This window comes from Dermacentor variabilis, chromosome 2, assembly GCF_050947875.1.
Source record: "Dermacentor variabilis isolate Ectoservices chromosome 2, ASM5094787v1, whole genome shotgun sequence".
Classification (NCBI taxonomy): domain Eukaryota; kingdom Metazoa; phylum Arthropoda; class Arachnida; order Ixodida; family Ixodidae; genus Dermacentor; species Dermacentor variabilis.
The window spans coordinates 162,999,146-163,021,540 of record NC_134569.1 but is presented as its reverse complement, the minus strand read 5'-3'; the positions used below and the strand labels follow the sequence as shown (position 1 = coordinate 163,021,540).

The 22,395-nt window shown below is 43.2% G+C and overlaps 1 protein-coding gene across 1 annotated transcript; it reads left to right on the top strand.

The window, feature by feature from the left end:
- The first annotated feature begins 13,107 nt into the window (after positions 1 to 13,107).
- Positions 13,108 to 22,013, top strand: LOC142572909 (uncharacterized). Its single transcript, XM_075682357.1, has 5 exons — positions 13,108 to 13,216; positions 15,030 to 15,086; positions 18,090 to 18,223; positions 20,328 to 20,490; positions 21,686 to 22,013. The coding sequence occupies exons 2-5, from the start codon at positions 15,035 to 15,037 to the stop codon at positions 21,961 to 21,963; spliced, it is 627 nt and encodes a 208-aa protein (XP_075538472.1). The 5' UTR covers positions 13,108 to 13,216; positions 15,030 to 15,034; the 3' UTR covers positions 21,964 to 22,013.
- Positions 22,014 to 22,395: the final 382 nt, after the last annotated feature.

The window sequence follows — 22,395 nt, the reverse complement described above, 5'->3', positions numbered from 1 at the left end:
TCAGCAATACTGAATGGGCAGTTGTAGGATTCAGTCTGTGGACATTTTCTTTTGAGTGGCTTACATTCTTCTATTTGCTTATATTTCAGGAAGGATTTCGAATAATGTTTTGAACTTGACACACTCTCAAAGTGCTCCCCAAGTGAGTCTGCCTGATGTTGCAGCGTATCACCCTGTGTGTTTACCAGAGGGAGTGAATATGTTTGTCTCCCTCTAATTCTATTTACGCGGTTCCAGACTTTCGCCTCATCTGTAAACGAGTTGATGTTCGATAAAAACTTTTGCCAGCTCTCTCTTCTGGCCTGTCGGCGGGTTCTCCTGCCTTGAGACTTAACTTTCTTAAAGTTAACGAGATTCTCTGCAGTGGGCGAAGCGCGTAGCAACCCCCACGCTTTGCTTTGATTCCTACGTGCGACTCTACATTCATCGTTCCACCACGGGACATGCCGTTTGCATGCCGAGCCAGTTACTTCACGTATGCATTTAGATGCGGCATCTATAATAAAAGCTGTAAGGTAATCCACAGCAGCATCAATTTGTAACGAGGACATGTCATCCCATGATATGCTAGTTATGGTTCGGAATTTCCCCAGTCGGCTGTGTCGACCTGCCACCTAGGAGCCTGTGGTAGATATTCGTTTTCTTTAAGTGTTCTTAATAGTATGGGGAAGTGGTCGCTTCCATAAGGATTGTTCGCAACTTCCCACTCCAGTTCAGGCAGTATAGACGGGGAAACTATGCTGAGATCAATTGAAGAAAAGGTATTATTTGCAAGACAGTAATAAGTGGGTTTCTTCTTATTCAAAAGGCACGCACCAGAAGAAAAAAGGAACTGTTCAACAAGACGACCTCGCGCATCTATACGACAGTCACCCCACAGGGAGCTGTGCGCATTGAGATCGCCAAGAACAACATAAGGTTCTGGCAATTCGTCTATAAATGACTGGAATTCATGTTTGTTTAATTTGTAGTGTGGGGGTACGTAAAGCGAGCTAATGGTGATGAGTTTGTTTAGGAGGACAGCTCGAACTGCCACTGCTTCAAGAGGCGTTTGGAGCTGTAAATGTTGACACGCAATGCTTTTGTGGATAACTATAGCTACACCTCCCGATGATGCGATAGCATCATCGCGATCTTTGCGAAAAGTTATATACTGTCGGAGAAAGTTTGTGTGTTTTGATTTTAGGTGTGTTTCCTGTAAACACAGCACTTTTGGATTGTGTTTGTGTATGAGTTCTTGTACGTAATCCAGGTTTCTAAGAAGACCTCTGACGTTCCATTGGATAATTTGTGTATCCATATTTATTTTAAATAAGTACGGTGTCTACGGAAAGGGAGGTGATGCCTTAGGTTACAGAGCTCTTTCGAGGCCCTGTAACCGGGGTTTTGTTTTTTCTGGAGCGCTCGAGGGAACCTCGCCGCTCCTTAGGCGCTTGCTGCGCCGTAGGTATAGGTGTTGTGTCCATTGCCTCTTGTGAGGCGCCGGACACGCGCTCTTGCGAGCGAGAAGTTTTTCGTGAGAGTCTCACCTCGGAAGGCAAGACCCCTGCGCCCACCAGCGCTGAGGTCGATGGGGCTCCCTGTGGGATTTGGCTGCGCCGGCTGTTGCCAGCGCTGGGAGGGGCCGGGGAGGTCGAGGCAGCCTCAGCTGCGCCTACCTTCGTGGCCGCTATCGGTCCTGCGGGATCGCTGCGTGCAGCGCAGGTTTCCGCAGATAACTCTTGTGGGACCGGCAACCCAAGGGTAGCCGGGCCTGGTTGCTGGTTGGATGGAGTAGGCTTACCTACTTCCACCCTGGGGGCAGGAGCCAAAGGTGCCTGCTCGCTGCACGCGGGCAGGGCGCTCGGCGATTGCCGCTGCGACGCTGCCCCCCGACGCGCCGCATCAGCATAAGGTGTGCTGTGGAAAGGTGAGCACCGTTTACGGGCTTCCTTAAACGAAATATTTTCTTTGACTTTAAGGGTGATTATATCTTTTTCTTTCTTCCAGTTCGGACAGGAGCGTGAGTAAGCTGGATGGTCGCCACTGCAGTTCACACAGTGAGGTGTGCCACTGCAGTTCTCGGAGGGGTGGCCCTGCACTCCACACTTTGCACAAGTTGTCTGACCACGGCAGCTCTGCGAGCCATGGCCGAACCTCTGACATTTGAAACACCTTCTAGGGTTGGGGATATATGGTCGAACGTTTAATCTGATGTATCCTGTTTCAATCGTTTCTGGCAGTACGCTGGATGCAAATGTTAGGATAAGATGCTTTGTGGGGATTTCCTTATTGTCCCGTCTAATTATAATACGCTTTACATCGGTCACATTTTGATCTTTCCATCCTTCCAGCAGTTCAGCTTCTGTCAAATCCTGAAGGTCTCCCTCTGAGACGACTCCGCGTGAGCTGTTCATTGATCGGTGTGGCGTAACAGAAACTGGAATGTTGCCAAAGGCCACCAGTCTGTCTAGCTTTTCGTATTGATTTTTCTGTGGGATCTCAAGAAGAAGATCTCCACTTGCCATTTTCGTCACCTTGTAACCTGACCCTAAGGCTTCGGTCAAAGATTTTGAAACTATGAATGGTGAAATGAGTCTGGCCTGTTTTGCAGCATTCTCACTATGTACAACATGGTATTTCGGGTAGTTCTCTTTAGTGCGGGTCAAACATGTGCTGAATTCTTCGGTGCGTCCCCTCTTCTGAGGGTGACGATCAAGTAGGCGGAGAAATGTGGGCGTTCCCATGGTATTTTGGTTTGTGTTCGGCAGCAATGGCGGCCACCCACCACGGAGCCCAACATGGGGACGCTGCAGGCCTTAACGCGTAAGGCTGCAGGCGCCAGCCGTACATTGCTACTATAACCCAATATATTATACCCAAGGGAGGGCAGATACACAAGGTTAACCCTTGCCGCCGTGGAGAAAGGAAGTAATAAGAAGTGAAGAGAAGACAGGAAAGATGTAAAAGTGGGAGAGAAAGTCGAAGATTGGAGAGGAGGACAGGAAGAGGCGACTACCGATTTCCCCCGGGTGGGTCAGTCCGGGGGTGCCGTCTATGTGAAGCCGAGGCCGAAGAGGGGTGTTGCCTCCGCCGGGGGGCCTTAAAGGTCCAAACACCCAGCATCGGCTCAACCTCCAGGATCCCCCTTTCCCCAGACACGGCTAAGCCGCGCACGGCTACACGCGGGAGGGTCCAACCCTCGTGTGCTCGGGTCCGTGGTGTCGCAACACACCAAACGCCTGCTGACGCAGACGCCCCTGCGGGGTAATTTTCTCATTGACACTTTTCATCTAGTTGTAATATCTGAGAAGTTCGTCAGTCAATTAGGACTAATTATGTATTTTGACGGAATGAACAAAAATAATCTGAGTATCTCCAAGCATGTTGGCAAACAACATCTCCTTGGTACTTGGCATTTACATTTTTTTTGAAGTTTGGCTAAATGTACGTGGGACACCCTAGGCGTGTATATCTACGCGGTATAGTTAAAGGGCAAGGTTCCGAATTCGCGTATGGAGCGGTGTCTGTGTGGCTATCAAAACTAAAGGCGGTCCCTGCGGCGTGGTCTGCATTTATCTGGCGAGCCGTGCTTGGAGACGCTTAGAGAATTGACTGGAGCTCCGTGCAGAAGTGAATCAATGTAACGTTTCTCTCCCCGTTAGGACTGTCTTCATGAGAGAGTGTGTTGAGCGTGCGTAACCGATCACCCGACCTTTAACACGTGAATCATCAGTGGCGGAAATGCGCGGCTTAGCATTTCTTTAAGGTTTTCAGGTTTGAAGCAACAGCTCGATTTGGGAGAGTTGGTTCGTGCCGAATGACGTAGGCACAGCCGAACAATTTTCTGAAAGGAAAAACAAAGAGACCGGGAAGAACGCGGTTCTTTCTTGTCTCTAACGTTATTGCTTCCGCAAAAATTGTTACGCGGTACCTACGTGATTCCGTTATCAGATAAGCCTGCCGCTTCTTGTCGCGCCGGAAAGACCCCATGATGGACAGATGGTGAACGAGTATTTGTCACGAGTGGCGGCGGTGGTTTTTATCAGCAGTTATTACCTCACCTGCGCGGACACTTCAGCCGAGACCGCGTGGGGAGAAAAAACTTGGCAGATCAATCAAGAGATTGGTATAGGCGGATGACGCAGTCACCTCAGCTGGTGAAACCCACACAATCGCAAGCGGCGTCCGCATTGCACCCTGCCTGGGAAAAGCCATTCTAACTGCCCTCTGGGCGCGCTGTGCGTGCTACATGGGTACTGGCGCAATGTCTAAGCCAGCGGCGAATAGCGCGTCAGGCGCACATGTGTCGGTTTTCTCACCGCAAAGTTTCCTAAGACGTAGGTAACATGCGATAGCGAGGTGTCCCGCAAATACAGATACTACGTGGCCTGAATGAAGGTCGTTGAGGCGACATTTTGCGCAGTGAGCAAGGCGAAAAAGAGCCACGTTGCCGATGTATTCCAACAATTCCTGTCGCGCAATTAATAGACGTACCTCACATATTTTCTCTAACATTCCTAATACTTCTTTTTCCCTTTATTAATTACTTTCCTCCACCTTGCCGGTTTCCGCAGAACTATTACGTGAAATTCTTGGCTTGGCTTCTGTGTTGTTGATAACTTCGACTTCGCCTGCCACCTGTTAACTGCCTGGTTAGCTCAGATGGTAGAGCAGCTGCCCCGGATAGGCGGTGGTTCCGGGTTCGAGTCCCGCACCAGGGCGTGTTTTTCTTAAGCTGCGAAGCTTTTCTTTCGAGGAACCCGTGTGGGTTTCCTTTGTAGCACTTAGCTACGTTCGGGTGGGTCTCATTTTCCCTTTATTAATTACTTTCCTCCGCCTTGCGGGTTTCCGCAGAACTGTTGCGTCAAATTCCTAATACTTGAAGAAAGATTTTGAAAAGCTTTTGTAGTAAATCATTTTGTTTAGATATGCCAGCTTCCACGTAGCTATAGGATGCGCACCACGTTAATACGCACAGTGGGACATAATTACCGTGACCACCATGCCTACAGTTTTCTCTTTTATTATTTCGAGGCGGGCTGCCTTAAAGCATAGAAAAAAACTACATTATAAATACGGATGCTGGACTGTATTCTGTCATGTTGGCCTCCGTTGCCAGAGGGAGGCCCTTCGTAGTAACATTCAATTGCTCATACGTCTTCCGTGAGCGAACTCGTACCTACTTCTGTCTAAAAATACCTATAGTCTTGCGACCGAAACTAATTTTCTACCATTCTGGTGGGGCGTCTCCTTTGTTTTGTCACTGATTCTGTTGCTCCAGTAAATTATATTGATAAGGTGTTCTGCACGATACATCTTACCAATGCTCCGCACCTCTCAACTTGAACTGGAATGTCAGTTATGGCGAAGTGCAATCTTATGATGCGACCGTGACAGGAAGGAACTTACATAACATATTTTCCTGCAGTTCTGCAGCGAGAAATAACTGTTACCAATAAAATAGAAATAACTTTTAATACTAGAAATGAAGGCTATCCAGAGTGTATACATTTTATGCAACCAAACGTTGCAACCAACTACGTGCAAGAGTCTCCAATTGGCGGTCTTATCCTACCGCGGCACATTACTATCTCCCCTGAAGTTGCACACAGCTGACAGGTTTCGAAGAAAACTAAAGTCTTTGATTTTAGCTGCAACAACCTGAATTGAACGTTCATACCGTTGTGTTCGCCTTTTATTGAGTCGTCAACTCAATTTGTTGCGCGTTTATTTCTTTTTCCTATATTCTCGCGTTCAATGTTTGTGGGTTATAGAAGTGTGCGCTTGAAGTTTTTCATAGCTAGCAATTTATTCGTAGCGATACGTTGTACTATGGTAATCTGTTTATTACCATATTCATATGATTCTTGAACTACAAACTTCGCACGTTGCCATTGCTGTTTTACTTCAAATATTCTTGTAAACATGGACAGAATGCTTTAATTCACTTGCCGAGTATGAGAACTTCTTCTCTGTTAACATTTATCACAATTCTTTCGTTTTTCTCGCTACTGACATTAATCAACTGATTCTGATTCTGTGAAGTAAGATTGGGAAGCGCTGTTTTGTTTTGTTTCTCTAAACATTATTACTCAATAACTTCATTTGGCGGCCAAACAAAGCACGCGCCTTTGAGTACGACCTGCGCAGGCTGCGAAGAGTATCCTTTGCGACAATCGTTCTAAGCCGGTGCGTGCAATAGGGAAACAATGGGAACATACAGCGCGAAATTTTGCGAGACTGATAGAAAGGCTTGAGTGATAAGAACGACTCCTATACAAAAACAACATCATGCCACGTAATTTTGCACCGGACCAGTTTTCTTTCCACTTCAAAGCGACGATGACCACTTGAGTGGCGCACAACTGATAACGCGTCGTCTATTCTCTAAGCTTCAAAATTAGCTTTATTTTCAACGTAAACAAGGTCCGACAATGTTGAAAAACGATAACAGTAACTTGTTCTCGCATTGAATGAAATGTTTGTTGTGCTGTGTTCGGAGGAGCATTTGTTGCCAAGAGGTCAATTTTCGGAGTGTAGTATAAGGTCCTTTGGCCATGACAGCGACAATTATGTTGTACGCGTAGACGCAGCAGTTTCTCTCGCAAGGTCAAGGTATTGTTGCCCTAACGGTGGATCTGCCGTGCTCACAGACATTTTGTAGTTTTTGCATGGTTACAGGCTTGCGAAAGAAATAAATGGAGTGAAGCAGGTGTTGCGACATCTTAACTAACTCGAGAATGTGAAATTACAGGTTTTCCGGTGCCTCGAAACAACTACAAATCTTCACAAAGTTCGCATGTTGACGAAATAGGCGTGAGCTTACGCATATGTACCGACCGATTTTGATCCGTTTAGGGCGATTAGGCATATATTAAACATTGCCAAATTGCCGTTTTCTACGTTTTTCGCTGAAACCACATTAAAAAAAAAATTTAAGGTTTTGTGGATGCCCTGGAAAAACCAAAGATGGCAGCAATTTTAGAATTGCATAGAGTGGGCGCCTTGTTATGGGTGATGCGTAACAAAAGCATAAAATGTGTAGGCCAGCCACACGTTATTATAGAAAATAACTTCTACAAGCGTCCGAAAATATTCTAAGCGAATGTTACGAATTACGCAGGAAGTTTGCCGAATGTCCTGAAAAAGCTCAGTGTACCGCAATATTGAACATTCGATTAGAACGGTGTCCATCTTATTGATGATGCATGGAAAAAAAATGTCAAGAATGTGTGTTAACCAGTTACAACCATTACAAAAACAGAATATATAGCAAGTGTTTGAAAGAGTCCTACGGCTCTTATGAGCTATGTTTCCTAATGTCCTCAAAGAACTCTGCGTCACGTCGAGTTTTCACTCAGTGAAATTTGGGCACATGCCAACTTTATTGCTTAGCGAATTTATTGCGAACGAGCAGCGAACATTGAATGTTTTGCACCTAATAAGCATTGTAGAAAATAATAAGCCATCCTTTGTTTTCTGCATATATTTAAAGGTTATACGAGGTTCATAGTTGGTTGCAGGGGCTTACTCAGTGAACTAAATGAGGCCCCTTGTTTATATCTGCTGAATGTATGGGATACGCGTTGGGCATTACGTGAGCGAAGTGAAAATTGTGTTGGTTATTCCTGGTCATTGCAATAAGTGGTGTATGAAAAAGGCCACGGCGCCTTTTCAGTGTGTTTACGAGCGGCGCAAGGTTTCGCCCACTCCCTTCGTATTGCTGCATTTGCCACCGACACCAAGCTTAGCAAAAAGCGAGGGAACCACTCTTGCGAATCCGTCTGCGACCTCATAGGCGCAGCGTACATGCGGCTGTTTAAAGCATTTTTAGCAATTACTAAAAAACGTGTAGAGCCATTATTTGTTTCACTCTGTTTTCTATTGTGCTAGAAAAGTTGTACCCTACACCGAGGTTACCTTTAGTGGAAACGGAGAGTATCTAATGTGTAATGTGGGACAGAGCTCGCATTTCTGGCTTCAATTACCGATCGCGTGTATTTTTTTACTTATTTTCATGCGTTATACAAGGTTTGTAGTAGGTTTTGTCGGTTGCCTTGGTGAACTAGACAAAACACCTTGCTCAAATTTGGTTTAAATGGAGGGTAGGTTATGGGTAAAGTGTCATGGAGCTTGCACCCAATGCCCCGTACTTGAGCGTTTTTGCATTTTGCTTCCACTGTAATGAGGCCGCTGGCGCCGGTGACTAGAACGCACCACCTCGTGCTTAGAGTTCTGTCTATGCCTTGGCCGCCAAGCCACCACAGCGGGTGCGAACAGTCATTTTTCCGTACAGTTTCTTCTATATTTAATAATAATAATAATAATAATAATAATAATAATAATAATAATAATAATAATAATAATAATAATAATAATAATAATAATAATATGAAGAACAAGAAGAACAAGAAGCATATTTCTATGTCCATTATGACCATTCCCAGCGATCTCAAACTACACCTGCCTTGCGCTAGCTGACAGGTGTAGGTGCAGGTGCGCCTGAATATTTCCTAATTTGACCACCCCAAATAATTTTCTGCTGTCCTAGACTACGCTTCTCTTCCCTTAGCACCCATTCTGCAACTCTAATGGTACGCTGGTTCTTGGTCGTACACACTGCATTGTCAATCAAGCTCCGTTTTGTTCTCTTGATATTACCTAGAATATAGGCTATCCCCGTTCGCTATCTGATTCACACCACTATCTCTTAACGTTACGCCTAACGTTCTTCGTTCGATCGCTCTTTGGGAGGTCCTTAACTTGTTCTCGAGCGTGTTTGCTAACATCTGAATTGTTGCCCCGTATGTTATAGCACCTGTAGAGTGCAGTGATTGTACACTTTCTGTTTAACTAGAGTGAGAGGCACCCAGTCAGGATTTGGTAATGTGAGCCGCATGCACTCTAACAAATAGTTATCCTTCTGCGAATTTCCGTCTCATCATCAAGGTACCTTGTGAATAATTTTCATAAATAACTCCTGCACAGATTGTAGAAGTTGACGGCCGGTCATGAAGTTTTGCTCGCTTGGCTGGCAATTGTACATCATCTTTGTCTACTGCGTAATAACCTTCAACCTTATTCATACAGTTTCTCGGTTAAGGTCCTCAAAAATGCCCTGAAATGGGCGCTCCGCTTTGCGGAAGAGGACAGTGTCATCTGCAAGCCGAGGGTTGTTGAGATGTTAGCCGTTTATCCTTAAGCCTGAGACTTTCCAGCCTAGTAGCTGGAATATTTCTAAGCATGCAGTGAATATCATTGGCGAGATTATGTCTTCTTACACCTTTATCAATAGGTAATGCTAGACTTTCCTATTGCTATTTGAATATGTTATCCTTTTTTTCTGAAGGCGACATCAAAAATTCTAAAAATAACTGGAAGTTTATTGTGCTGAAAGAGGGAAATTGAGCTCGTAGTTACGGAAAGTCAAAAGAACATATATAGCGATCACGGAAATTATGTTGGCTGGAATATTTTGCAAGCTGGGCTAATAACTGGAATGTACTACCAACAGAAATTCAAATTGAACGAACTTCAAGTTGACTGTAAGGTGACCGTGCGCTTCCATGCTCTACAGCATTTGTAAAAGTTACCTAATTCGAGCTGAAAACGCCCACTCGGGCTGACATTGTGCTGAGATTCTGGTGACAGAGGGCTTGCACATGGCACATTAACACATTTACGTATAACAGATGTCGTTATCACTTTGTTTTCTTGTTTGCATTCGAGTTCATGTCGATGTATATTATTCATGTTTGATTGTTATTTAGGCAATACCGAAGGAAAGTACACCGAACGCTGCCTACAGCGAGGACACCGGCTGTACTAAATACACTAGATAAAGTCAATAAACTGCGACGTGTTCAATGCAGCCGCTAATATGAACGTTTTACTTATGCATATATCGAGCATGACTGACAAGCATTTGATCGCATGCAAGCTGCATGAATTCGCACAGCTGCTTGCAGATTGGAAATATCAAGCACCTCTTGATATTTGCAACTATGTTGCAATAAAACAGCAGGCGTACCACGCTATACTAATGACCGGACAGCCGTACTACAAAAAAAAGGCATGTTCGGTGCGTTGAAGTGAAATAATTATATCGCGCACAGTGCAACCTCAACTGTATTCGTCTACGGAGTGACCAGAATGGCGTGCTTCCTTTGTTGAATACTGTGGTACGTCCTGTAAGCCGTTCTAGACAAAAAATAGTTTTCCTTGTCAGAGGTAAATATACGAATTATAGAAGACAGGCAAGACGGTTTAGAAGGAATAAAATATGCCGTCTACTTTCTTACGCGAGGGACGGCGAGGAGGGAAGTAGAAGTATAAGAAGAAAATAGACAGCGAAAACAGAGCATGCGCACAGGATCCCAGCCGTTCAGAGCATTTAGAAGGAAGCATTTAGCAGGAAGCTTTAGCTGGGACCGAACTCCGATTTCTAAGTTCTAATAGATGTAAAACGTAGAAATTAAAAGACAGTATAAAACGTAAAACAACGCAAGCATAATTGAAATGAAAAAACAAGCAATTTTTCAGTTCCTTCTTTGAACACTTGTTGTGATGTTGCACTTTTATCGCTGTTTCACAAGTACATTCGCGAACCAATGGCATGGCCAACAACCTTGCACGTCGCTCAATTCATGCCACAAAGATTACACAATCATCTTTATTTCAAGCGCATCTATTGCAAAACAGATGCTTTTAACTCGTCTGCGCTTCCACGTGTCCCTCGCTTCTGGAACTACTTTGCCGATATCCTCGTAGCTGAAGATAACGAAGAATTTCGCCACGACCTAAACACGCATTTCATACTTTAATTCATTTCTTGTCTGCTTTCCTTCTTTCCTGCATTTCTTGTCTCTTTTGATCTCAGGATTTTCGACCTTTTGGAAACTTGATTCTTCATTGTATCATTATTAACTAAGTGTTCTTAAGATTTGTATAATTGTATGCGCCTTATACAATGTAACATTTCGAAACTCCCCTTACGAAGTACTCATTCTCCAGTACTGTAGGATATTTTGAATAAATAAATAAATAAATAAATAAATAAATAAATAAATAAATAAATAAATAAACTGCAGAAATATTTTATGAAAAAGCCCTTAGTGGATTTGATTAAAGTTCGTCGCGTTTCAGACAGATATTTAAGATACAGCAATTCTCAGACGCAGAATTTTGATTGAATTCACGGAAGTTTTGATCAAAATTGTCATAATTTATTAGGCTGGAAGAAAAATCTACAGAGACGCAGTTTACAAATCAATAACTCTGCACTAAAAAACATAGTGCAATTCTGTAAACTGCATTTCTTATAATATTTCAAGCCGATAAATTGGATATATTAATTTCCAGTTCACGTAAAATGACTGCAATGTTAACGAGGTGTTTTATAAGTCCCTGCTCAGGTAACATTCGTATTGCTACGGAACAGCCGCCACAGTGGGGCTGCACTGAGGAGGAAGAAGACGACGTTTGTGCCGGCTTGATATAGCGTCGCCATTTTGGCCTGCGTTAGCTTCCCTCTAGATAAATTCTATATAGCATTCGGCTTCAGCTACACGTAACAGTAACAGTAACACATCAATTTTTATCGCTTTATACGTACCATTAGGTGAAATTGACACAGTTGTGATATGAGTTACACCGTAGTAAACATGGGACTCGATTTTTGAATTCTTTTTTAAAAATGTTTTCTATATATACTTTACAGAAACTGAAAATCCCTTGTTCAGGTTACTAGGTTTAAGCGTATTTTTTTAAATGCAACAATCGTCTCAAGGTTGGCGCAGTGGCTCCCAAGATAAACGATTTCCTAATTCCCGTGTATTTAAATAGGATCTCCTCAGCCTAAGCTTGACCTTAACATTAATCAATGCTAAAGTGGCTCTTACAGGTTTGTTGTCTTAATGAACTGTGAAGACGTATCCACAGCCACATGCTGCAATGGCGTATGAGGAGATTCCCTTCGTATTTGGTCTGTTATCAGCACCAGCTAGCGCAGTCACGGCCGGGATCAAACTCTCGACCTCGCACTCATTCGATAAACTCGAAACGTGACTCATGTGTGCGAGAAATATTCGTTTGTGTGATGAAAACCTTCCTGCTAACCCCTAATAATTACTGACATGTGTTCACCTATCTAAGTATACCTTGAGTATCGCATTCGTATGGTCTTAGTTATCAGTTAGAAAAGATTTATGAACGCCATATTCTTGTGAGTAGGTAATAGTTCGAAGTATGCACCTTGAATGTCTGGTTTGATTTACTTACATCACGCCGGATTTGGAGTTATGCGACGTTTGCTTCCATCCAATCGTGAGCGGTGCGTGTGAAGTAGCTGAGGGAAGGCGTAAAAATGCACAAATTTTCAAAGCAAAATTTAATTTCGCACAGCTGCTCACATCGTCCAGAATCTATATAGATGATATGGCTGTATAGAAACACGAATTCAGACGCCACGCCATGCTTCTTTTGCAAGGTTGCTTTCATAAAAAAAAAGGTTAGCTTTCACTTTGTTTTCGCTTATGCGCATACGCTGCAGGAAAGCGTGGCAGCTAAATGATTTTCGATATATATGATAGAAATAAATAGAACGCTTAAAAGCTTTACATAATTGAATCTAATGCCTTAAAAGTCAAAGTTAGAAAGCATGTTTCCTAGATTTCGGTATCCGTTTACGGTTCTCCATAGTTGCCGGCAAATGTTATCTCACAACCACCCAAGCTTGAAGGCGGGGAGATTCCCCGATGTCACTCTTTCAAGTAACATCGCTTCATGGTCAATATTTGTGCTTGTTGGGCTGCGTAAGTTACCACGTTATCTGGAAGTGATAGAGTGTGTGATAAGGCAAAAAAAAGACAGCGGACAATTAGCATCCTACGATGGAAACAATGGAGCGAAGCAACAACAGATAGAGGAGCACGGGTCTACCACCAAGCTGGAATTGACGGGAACCCTTTGCAGCGCAAGAAAAACGAGCATCTGATAAAATGTGATAGCATTTTCATACATGCAGGCAACAGTCGGGTCCAACATTCGCGAAGAGAAAGTAAACAAACTATGTCCTATATTTTCATTAAATAGCCTATCTTCAACGGGAAGCGTAACGGAAAACAATGGAAACTATCAGATGTGTTTAGCCTTATAAATAGTCCTGCCAATGGGACGGAGCGCCAGTCGTAGTTCTTTTCTAGCAGTGGTGCTAAGCAGCCGCGCCTCTTTGTCGGTAAGTCCTCAATACTGTATATTAATGCGGCCGTTAACGGCACTTTGGCTCTTGCCTCTCTTATTCCTCTCTAGGTAATGTTGAGGTCTGTACCGTTTAAAGATTGGATTCTAGAATAAGTGTCCTTAGTACCATCTCTTAGGAATCTTTACATGAGCAGTAGCTGAAAGTTCTTTTTAATAATGTTGTATTGTAGACAAAAGAAGTTAAAATCGTGACGCCAAACTTCATTAGCGTGCATATGTTAAGCGTCGTCTTTTCTGCCAAGAGACGTCGCTAGGCGAGACCACTGCTCTTTGCATGACTTTCGAGCGTTCTCTAACGAAGGTAGAAAATCACTAGGCCCCTTAAAATTTTACTGACTCCTGAAATCTCAGAGTTTGTGGTGTAAGTCTCATTACGCCTCAATATTTTTGTTCTCCACTTCCCGTGGGTGGGGGTGGTGCCCATTTTAGGAGACAATTACTAGCCCACTTAGTTTTTTTGTAGTGTTTGTATATGCTTAGATGAATAGTACTAACGATAATATTAAAATTTGAAGAATGCAACGGCAAGCAAAGTATGAAGGCCGCAAGCCTGTCTATGTTTTATACCTAGATGGGGGAAAGCTTTCGGTGTTAATGAATATTTAAAAATCGCCTGTTGCCGATAAAATAATTCTAGTTCATGAGCTATGTTGTTCAGAGAAGCGGACATTACTTGCTCGTGAAACCGAGAAAAATGTTCAAGTAATTAACAAACTTCACTAATTGTCTTTTCAATCAGTTAAATTACGACACACATTGCAATTTACGAATTCTGGCAGGTGAGCTTACAATGAATGATGACACATGGCGCACTTGGAGTCACTTTCCAGAATGGCCCCACTTTGGTGATATGTGCCATCAAACTTGCCGTAAAAATGCAGTGTTGTGCCACTTACTTTTTTCTAAGAAAACGCGCTTTTATGCATTGCACCACAAGTGTAACAGGAATGCCCATGTATTTCGTCCCATAAATTGGTAAATAATGTCATGAAAGTGGCTTCATCCTGGAAATTAATTTCGTCTACAATCATCTTGCCAGCTCTCTAGATATAATTCATATTTGGTAACATGTGCCGTAAAGAAATTAATTAGGAAGCTTATAGTTGGTGTTTATTAGCTGAAGACGTGTTTCGATTTCTCGTGCTAGTAATAACCGCCACCTCGCGTAATTCAGCTTGAAGACACGAATTATGTTATCTGCGACAGGCGATTTGTAAAAATTCTCTAAAACTTAAAAATGGTCATCTTGAATGTTGTTCAGGTGAAACTGTAGAAAAAAGAAAAAAAAGGAAAGGAAAGCTGACGACTTAAGAAAGCACAGATCTACAAAGCCAACTTTAAGCTTGCACGGGGGGAGGGGGGAGGGGGGGTGGGGGCGATGATGAACGCAGAAAAATTGAGCTGTGGAAAAGAAAATTTACGCACTGGCGCAAATCAAACTCATGGTAGTGGTTTGCTGGAAGTTTGCTGAAACATTGTATTAGCGTGCATTGTATGGCAAGATACGCACAGAGTAAGAACACCGTGGTTGTGGCGAGCAAACATGCACATTTGTCGAACCCTGACAGAGGCCTCCAACTCTATTCGGCTGGCATTGCTGCAGAAGCTAACTTTACTGCATTTTATCACATAAAACATTGTCAGGTGGTGAGACACCATTTCTCAGAGTCTCTGACAGTGTTCACAAATACAAAATTATTCGAGAAATGGTTGCCGCACTTCTTGAAACGTATAACCCCATAATATAGCTAAAATTTTGAATTTTGACTTCTCTTATTGCTTTGCAGACACCATGAGAAGAACAGTTATCCTGTTATTCATCGCGGGCTTCGTTGCCTTTTCAGGTGAGTGACGTGCGACATAAAAAAAAAATCTGCATCTCTACGGTACAGATAGTACGTGTTATTTGACTAACCGATTTCGGCAAAATATGCAACAAAATGTCGCCGTAAGCTAAATAATCAAAATGATAAATACAGTAAGAACTAACTCATATGCCGAACTATACCGTGATGTACTTTTACAAGGCTGGCTCCATTTCTCGTATGTGAGTGCGAACTATAGTGTTGGGGGATCCAATGCCTCAATGGCAACAGAGTTCACTCCATGCTGGTAGGCTGGGCGCATTTGTGAAGTTGCTATGGTACATGGAGTTCACGCACCGCGCAGCCGCGAATCCTTCGATTCCACATTCAGGTTAATTGGCGGTGCGGAGCGAAGTTGACGTCACCCTAACCGCAATACATTCTATGACGAACCATGTGAGAGGTAGCACCATCGTAATGCTCCCTAAGTTTTAAGGGCAGTGGAAAAAAATTGGTCAAAATAGAAAATGTTGTGGCTGATAATTGGAACCTGTATATTTCAAAAACAGTGCAAGTTAAAAAAAAAGTTCAGGCATAGAATAGTTTCGGTTGGCGCATAACAGGAAAAAAATTGGTGGACGCTTAAGCTTCGCCTTTAAGAGTGGAACGCAGTAGCATTCAAAGATCCCAAACTGCTTCTCACGCTTCTCTGCAACTGCAGCTTATGTAGCCTTAATGTTACGGCAACGTTTAGCCCAGGATGACGCTTCTAGTGTATACTCGAAGAATTAATAAAGTTGAAGTTGAAGTTGAGTTGAAGTTTACCGGGAAAAGCTGGCGGCAAACGCTGTGCATGAAGGCGGCCTTTCTGGTAGAAACGCGGCCCCTTGCGTGCGTCGATCTCCTGTTATTGTTTCGCACTTTTACTGTTTTAGTCTGATAAGATTCAACATAAAAGACATGCGCTGTCGGTGTTTCTTTTTTCTTCATGATATTTGCTTGTAGGCAGTCACTCTCCAATTTCCGAGAAAGAAACATGTAAAAAATGTACGACAAGGTATCAGCTACTTTAGAAACTTTAGTGTTGCATAAAACATATGCGGCAATTTTCCCTCACGTGGCTCCCGGCGCCAACGCCGCACGCCAACACCAGATTTTCTGATACACGGGACCCTTAACGCTATCACGCCTAAATTTGAGATAATTGGGAGAAGTCTTCACTCCTCCATTAATACAAAATATGCTGCAAGTGAGGACGATGATTGGTTCGAGAAAGGTTATTTAGGACCATAGGCGATCGCACATGCAGGCTGCAGCAATGTTGTAAAGGTGCTTGAGAAAGTAGAAGTACCTTGTTATTATATAGAGTAGCAGGTTTTTTTTTCCCTTCATGGAACCACACCTCTTAAAAAACTAGGGAAATGTTTCAGGCAAAAAATGAATTTAACATGTCACGCCGAGTAGAAAGTCGGTTATTTTTTATTATTTAGACGCTTCAGGATATTTAGGAAATGAAATTTTGACAAATGCTAGGTTATGTATTTGATACATAATGATTTGCTATAATAATGCACAAAATTCAACGTTTTTCATTTACTCATCCTTCTCTAGATTTTCCTAAAGGAGTTCATTCGAGTATACTAGTTGAACACGACTTTTGTTGTCGACATCTTGACATTGCCGACCACCCCTACCACTGAAACATTTTTGCTCATTTTATCAATCATAGCTTATATAAAGTGAATAAATAGGTTGTGTCCACAGTGCGAACCAGTACCAGTTTAAAGGGATAGCTTCAGCATGACATTTTAACCTCAACACCACTGTTAAACTTGTGCGGTATCACTCTGTATTCGCTGTATACCATTCTCGCCCTAAAAATGGTCTGTTCTTCATTGGCTGCAGGGTTGCATGTCAGAAATGCTTGTTCAAGGCTTGCGGAACAGAAAAAAGGCAGTACTAATCCAAGCAACCACTGTCACCTATCAAGCAAATCTGAGAAGACATGATGCTACACTGTCTATATCTTTCTCGAATGTTACATCAACAGCAACGCTGGAAAGAGAAAAATCCCAGCGCTCTTTGAGGCCCACCTTTGATTCGAGTCCTCATATGCCTAATGCGGGAACGTTTAGGACTGAAGTACCCTTGTCGTAGATTCCCTAGGTTGCCTTGACTATTGAGGGCAAACAATTTAGTCAAACAGAATCTACAGTGCAGGAAAGTTTCGACTGTCACTCTATCAATGCTAAAAAAACACGGTGAAAAAGAAGTAAACCAAATGAAAGTGCTTGTATCAACATTTTTATATATTGTTGCCTCACCGCACAGCTGCAGTGCGGCTGCAAGTGCAGGAGCCAAACAGCGAGTGCGAAACCTTGTTCAATAACTCTTAATTGATGCGCACCCAAAAAAAAATTTAATTATTGAGTTGTACGTGCTAAAACTACGATATGATTATGAGGCCCGCTGTAGTGGGGGACTCCAGAAATTTGGACCACCGGCGGTTCTTTAACGTGCAAGTAAATCTAAGTACATGGGTATTTTTCGCATTTCGGCCCCATCGAAATGCGGCCGCAGTGGCCGGCATTCAATTCCTCGACCTCGTGCTCAGCAGCCCAACACCATAGACACTAATCACGTCAAATAGGAGTATGCAAATACATTTGGAGCTGACATTTAAAAACTACTTAATATTGCTTTTCATATCGAGAAGAGACGCCTATTATATATATGGGTGTCACAGAGGAAGAGATGGTCACGCGTAAAAAAAGCAACTTGTAATAGTGAAGTAAAAAAAAAGTAAAGTACTAGGCAAATCAAGTAGAAGTAGTTTTTCTTACGTGTGGAACAGTTCTTTCCGTATATATATATATATATATATATTTGTGTGTGTGTGGATGGGATGGCTACCTTTACGGTAAAACCAAGCAAAACAATACCTTACTTCTTAATCTCTCAGGCTAAGGTTTTCAGTCCACAGTAACAACCTAAACGCTCCTAGTTACTAAAATTCTGTCTGTGTTTTTATCTCATCTGCAGCATCAAGCGAGGTCCTCACTGAAGAAAATTCTTCTGAGGAAGGAGACGGCAAGAGCGACGTTGATTTGCTTCGAGATGAACTTGAAGTCCTCTGCCGTGATTTGGAGTCCACAGGTACTGAGGAGAAAGAAGAGGTTAGTAGCTATGGCATTACTTTCGAACCTTAAGCTATTCTGCTACAGTCTTCATGCTGTCCGTTTTTGGAAAGTGTCAGGTGCAGGCTAGCAAAAAACCCCCAGATCTGCGTGCTACACTTTATTGACCTGTGCTGTTAGCATTGGCGCCTGCATACCGTTCTAAAGACAGTCCCGGTATTACAGGCAGATTGGAATTTCAATAAATTATCCGGCTCCTTACTTATGACACTGCTACCAAAGACATTTCCATCGCGACCTCGTGTTCCTGTGAAGAGACGGTGCCTACCGTCGCTTGCATTTGAATTCATACAACCATGAAAAAAAATGTACCCGTCTCCCTCCCAACATTCTGTCGTGGTACACGTGAGCGACGCAATGGCATTACGAGACCAGTAGGGAGTCCAAGTATTCTCTGAATTTCAGTGGACACGGCTTTACCAAAAACATCTCCAACCGCCGTGTGGTGGAGCACATTATGCAATCCTGCACGCTTGCTGCTTATCCTCTGAGCCACTGCCACTCCAATTACGCGCATATATACCTGTATGTGCGTATGTATGTATGTCGCACCACTGCTACTTCTTCATCGCTCTTCGCTCTCATTCCGGCAATTGCCGCACCGTGGGCATAACTACCGACATTGCCGATTTCGACCTGTGAAGCTCTGTCTCATTAAACTTCTCCCAAGGCACTTGTCGTACGCAGCTGTAAGGAAAACGTACACTCGTCAATGATGAAAAAAAAATTGTAGTGACATTCAGGCACCGGCACGGCTGCCTTTATCACAAAAATGAAATGCACAGCAATGGCGATTATACGTATATGGCCTGAGTGACGCAACGCGGGTGAATAAATTACAGGAAGGCGGCTCCTCATCATATCACTTGAGTGTGAAGCAGACCATGTGTATAACATTTCTAGGAAAGCGGGGAAGGCAACTTCTTTTTTAGCAATGACACAGGCTGAATTGCAGTAAAAAGTATAACCGGAGTTTTCGCTATAGTCGGCCAGGACGCTTGATGGGCACTTTCTTTTGCGGCATATGTGTCATGCACTTTTTGTGTTCTCTTGAGGCCGCTGAATTTTCCAATGGAGTTTGCCATGCAATTTTTACCAAGAATTCCGTCGACAACACCAGGGAACAATTCTTTTGCATTGCCGCTTTTAACACTGACGAATGGGCCCTGGAGTTTGCTTGCTGGTGCATGACAGAGGTTATAATTTCTGAAAATTCTATATAGTTATCAGCTCACGGTAGCAACTCATGAATTGAAGCGTAGCCGGGGCTTGATGCATTAGTACTTAGATTTCCTTGAGACGTAGTAGATTGATCAGGTGTCGGTTGTCGATGATGTCGCACTTGATTTTTCGGAGTTCAAGACTGCGCGCTTCCGTGGTGGAGCCGAGGCGAAATGCACGGGACAATACGGGCTGTCAATAAGAAGATCGTTTTTTGCCCGAGAGGAGTCATACAATTCAAAGTTGAGGTATTTGCATGGGCTTTTCGGTTGATGGTTGTTGCCAAGCCACTTATGTTACGTTTGAGGTCGGTGCATAGGAAATGGAGACGGCAGCACAGCTTTCGTAGACGCCGACTTGAAACACACCGCGGATAGCTTGGCAAGAAACGTGGGTGGACTGAATGCAACGAGACTAGTATGGCTGATCGACGCTGAAATAAGGCAGTACACTTAATAATTGATGTCAGAAACAACAAACCTCCTATTTTATCGAATAAATTTTATGTATGTGCAGTTTAATTTGCGACAAACATAGCAAGTTGGCTCTAGTCAAAGATTTCCCAGCTCCATCCTCATTGCCCCCCCCCCCTCCAAAAAAAAGAAGGAAACGAAACAAGACAGGGCACTAACCTTTGCACATTGTTCGAGCACTTCTAATTCACTTCTAACACATATCACAATGCTTAACTACGCCCATTTTTTGTTGGGCTACAGCAACACACTTCAATCTACTCCTATGGGGCGAATTATTGTAGATAGCGAGAATTACAAAAATCAATGAGCGGGTTTGTGGCTGCTGGTCTTGTATAAGCTGTATGCTCTAACAATTTTAATGGTTTTCTTCGGTTTTGCGGTTACAGTCAGACGAGTACTTTTTCGGTAAGCTGTTCAAGCGTGTCAAAGGCGCTGCTGACGGAGATGGAAACCGTACGGGCCGTGGGCGAGGAAGAGGTCGGGGACGAGGCCGCGGCCGTGGCTCTCGGGGTTCTGACGGTGAAGGCGAAGGACGCAACTGCTCAAAAGGTACCTACCATTTTGTGCCTTATTTTCTGTAGTGTGCTCATGGCTTACAAGAAGAAAAAAGAAAATAACTAAGATAATATAGACTGATATTCTTTAGCAATTCGTCCTCCATAACCGTAAGAAAGAGACTAAACAACAGGTACTACGGAATATAATCAATTTTTGTTGTATTTCTTTTATGTTTCTAACTTCGCTATGCCTGGTGCAGTGTTTACATATACTGCATAGTAATTCATATAATTATCCTTTATATAGTAGCGTAAAAGAGCTTTCGCTTTCACTAGGTATTCATGAGCAGAGAGAAATTAATCATAAGCGAGCCATTTATACCAGCCTTAGGTCACACACCTGCGCACTTTTACCTGCTCAACGTATCATGAGGAGGTTACGGTTATAATTACAAGGCTACCGATTACAAGATATGAAATAAATACATAAAATCAGCAACTCAGTGTAATAAGCAAAAAATTGCAACCTCAAGGAAGGTCCTTGGATGGTTACCATAAAATTTGGTGCGTCAAAACCACTCGGTTCATCTAGATAATGAAACCTTTTGTAATTTTTGGTAAAATATATATCTGGTAAAGCTCATTCAGCCCGAGATGCAAGGGCGCTGAAGAAAGGCTGGGATTTGAGGATTTTCGAAGCAGTAATATTTTCCCGAAAAATGGCGCACCAAGTATGAAGAAATTTCAGTAAATGCGAAAGCGTGCTTTATGATAAGCAAGTGGTTGGTGAAACCAAAACATAATTGATGTTTGTGTGCCATGAACTCTCGTGAGTACGGTTGGTGTCTTGCTCAAAGAAATGTGTTGATGTATAGAGAAAATAAGATAAGCAAATGTACATCTGTATTTTTAGCAGAAGCTTGTAACTAAAGGTGATTTGCGCTTTCCGCCTTTTGTTTGATTAAAGTTTTATTATTCCTTATCACTGATGCTTTGTATTATGGATATTATGTGGGACGCTTCTGTTGACTTAATCTAACCAACTACTGGAAGCATGCTTCGTTCTGCCTTCCAGTTTGTTTAGAGGTGAAAATAATACCTTGAACTGTGTTCACTGTATTTGGTGAATGAAATTGACGAGTGACACGAGGCCAGAGAAATGGAGTTTTCGTCAAGAACGACTTGATGAACGTAGACTAGCTCGGCGAAAGAAGCCCTGATATTCTCGCTATCTTCTCGTACTACAGGTCGCGACTACTTCAGGAAGTTCCTTGGGAGAAGGAAGGCAGACGGCAATTCCTCATCGGACGTTGACGGAGCCTCCAAGAAGGAAGAACTACTGAGAAAGTTTCTGGGGAAAAAGATGGGCCCCGGAAGCGGTGACGCATCCACCGGTGGCGACTTCCTGAAGAAGTACCGCGAGGGCAAAGCCGCCTCCTACGCTGCCCATGAGGAAGAAGTCGACGATGACAAAGTTTCTCTGGAGAAATTCTGTTCCACAATTTTCGCGAAGGATGAAGAATGAGCGACCGCTGCTGAGGTTCTCACTGCATGACAAATAAAACATTCCTCGTATTCGAGTGCCAAATTACGCGTCAATAAAACAAAAATATCACAGAGCATAAACACTTTGAATGTGTAGACGTCTGCGCAGTTTGCCCGGCGTAAGAGGCGCAAAAGGGTTGTGCTTGGTTTCCATTGTAATGCCATACGTAAGCGTTGCAGAGCTCCATGTGTGGTCGTCACGCAACGTTTTTTAACGATATGACAAATTAACTAGGCAAAAGGCCATTCCGGCGGATAATTTTTCTCGGTCAGGAAAAAAAAATTCTTCACGTCTTTTGTGTATTTTCCACCGCATCCTACCAAAACACCAGAGTAAAAGCCCAATCCTGAACCTTCCCGGGCGAAGAATTATGAATAGAGATTGATCATTGCGGACAGTGCAAGGGGTGTC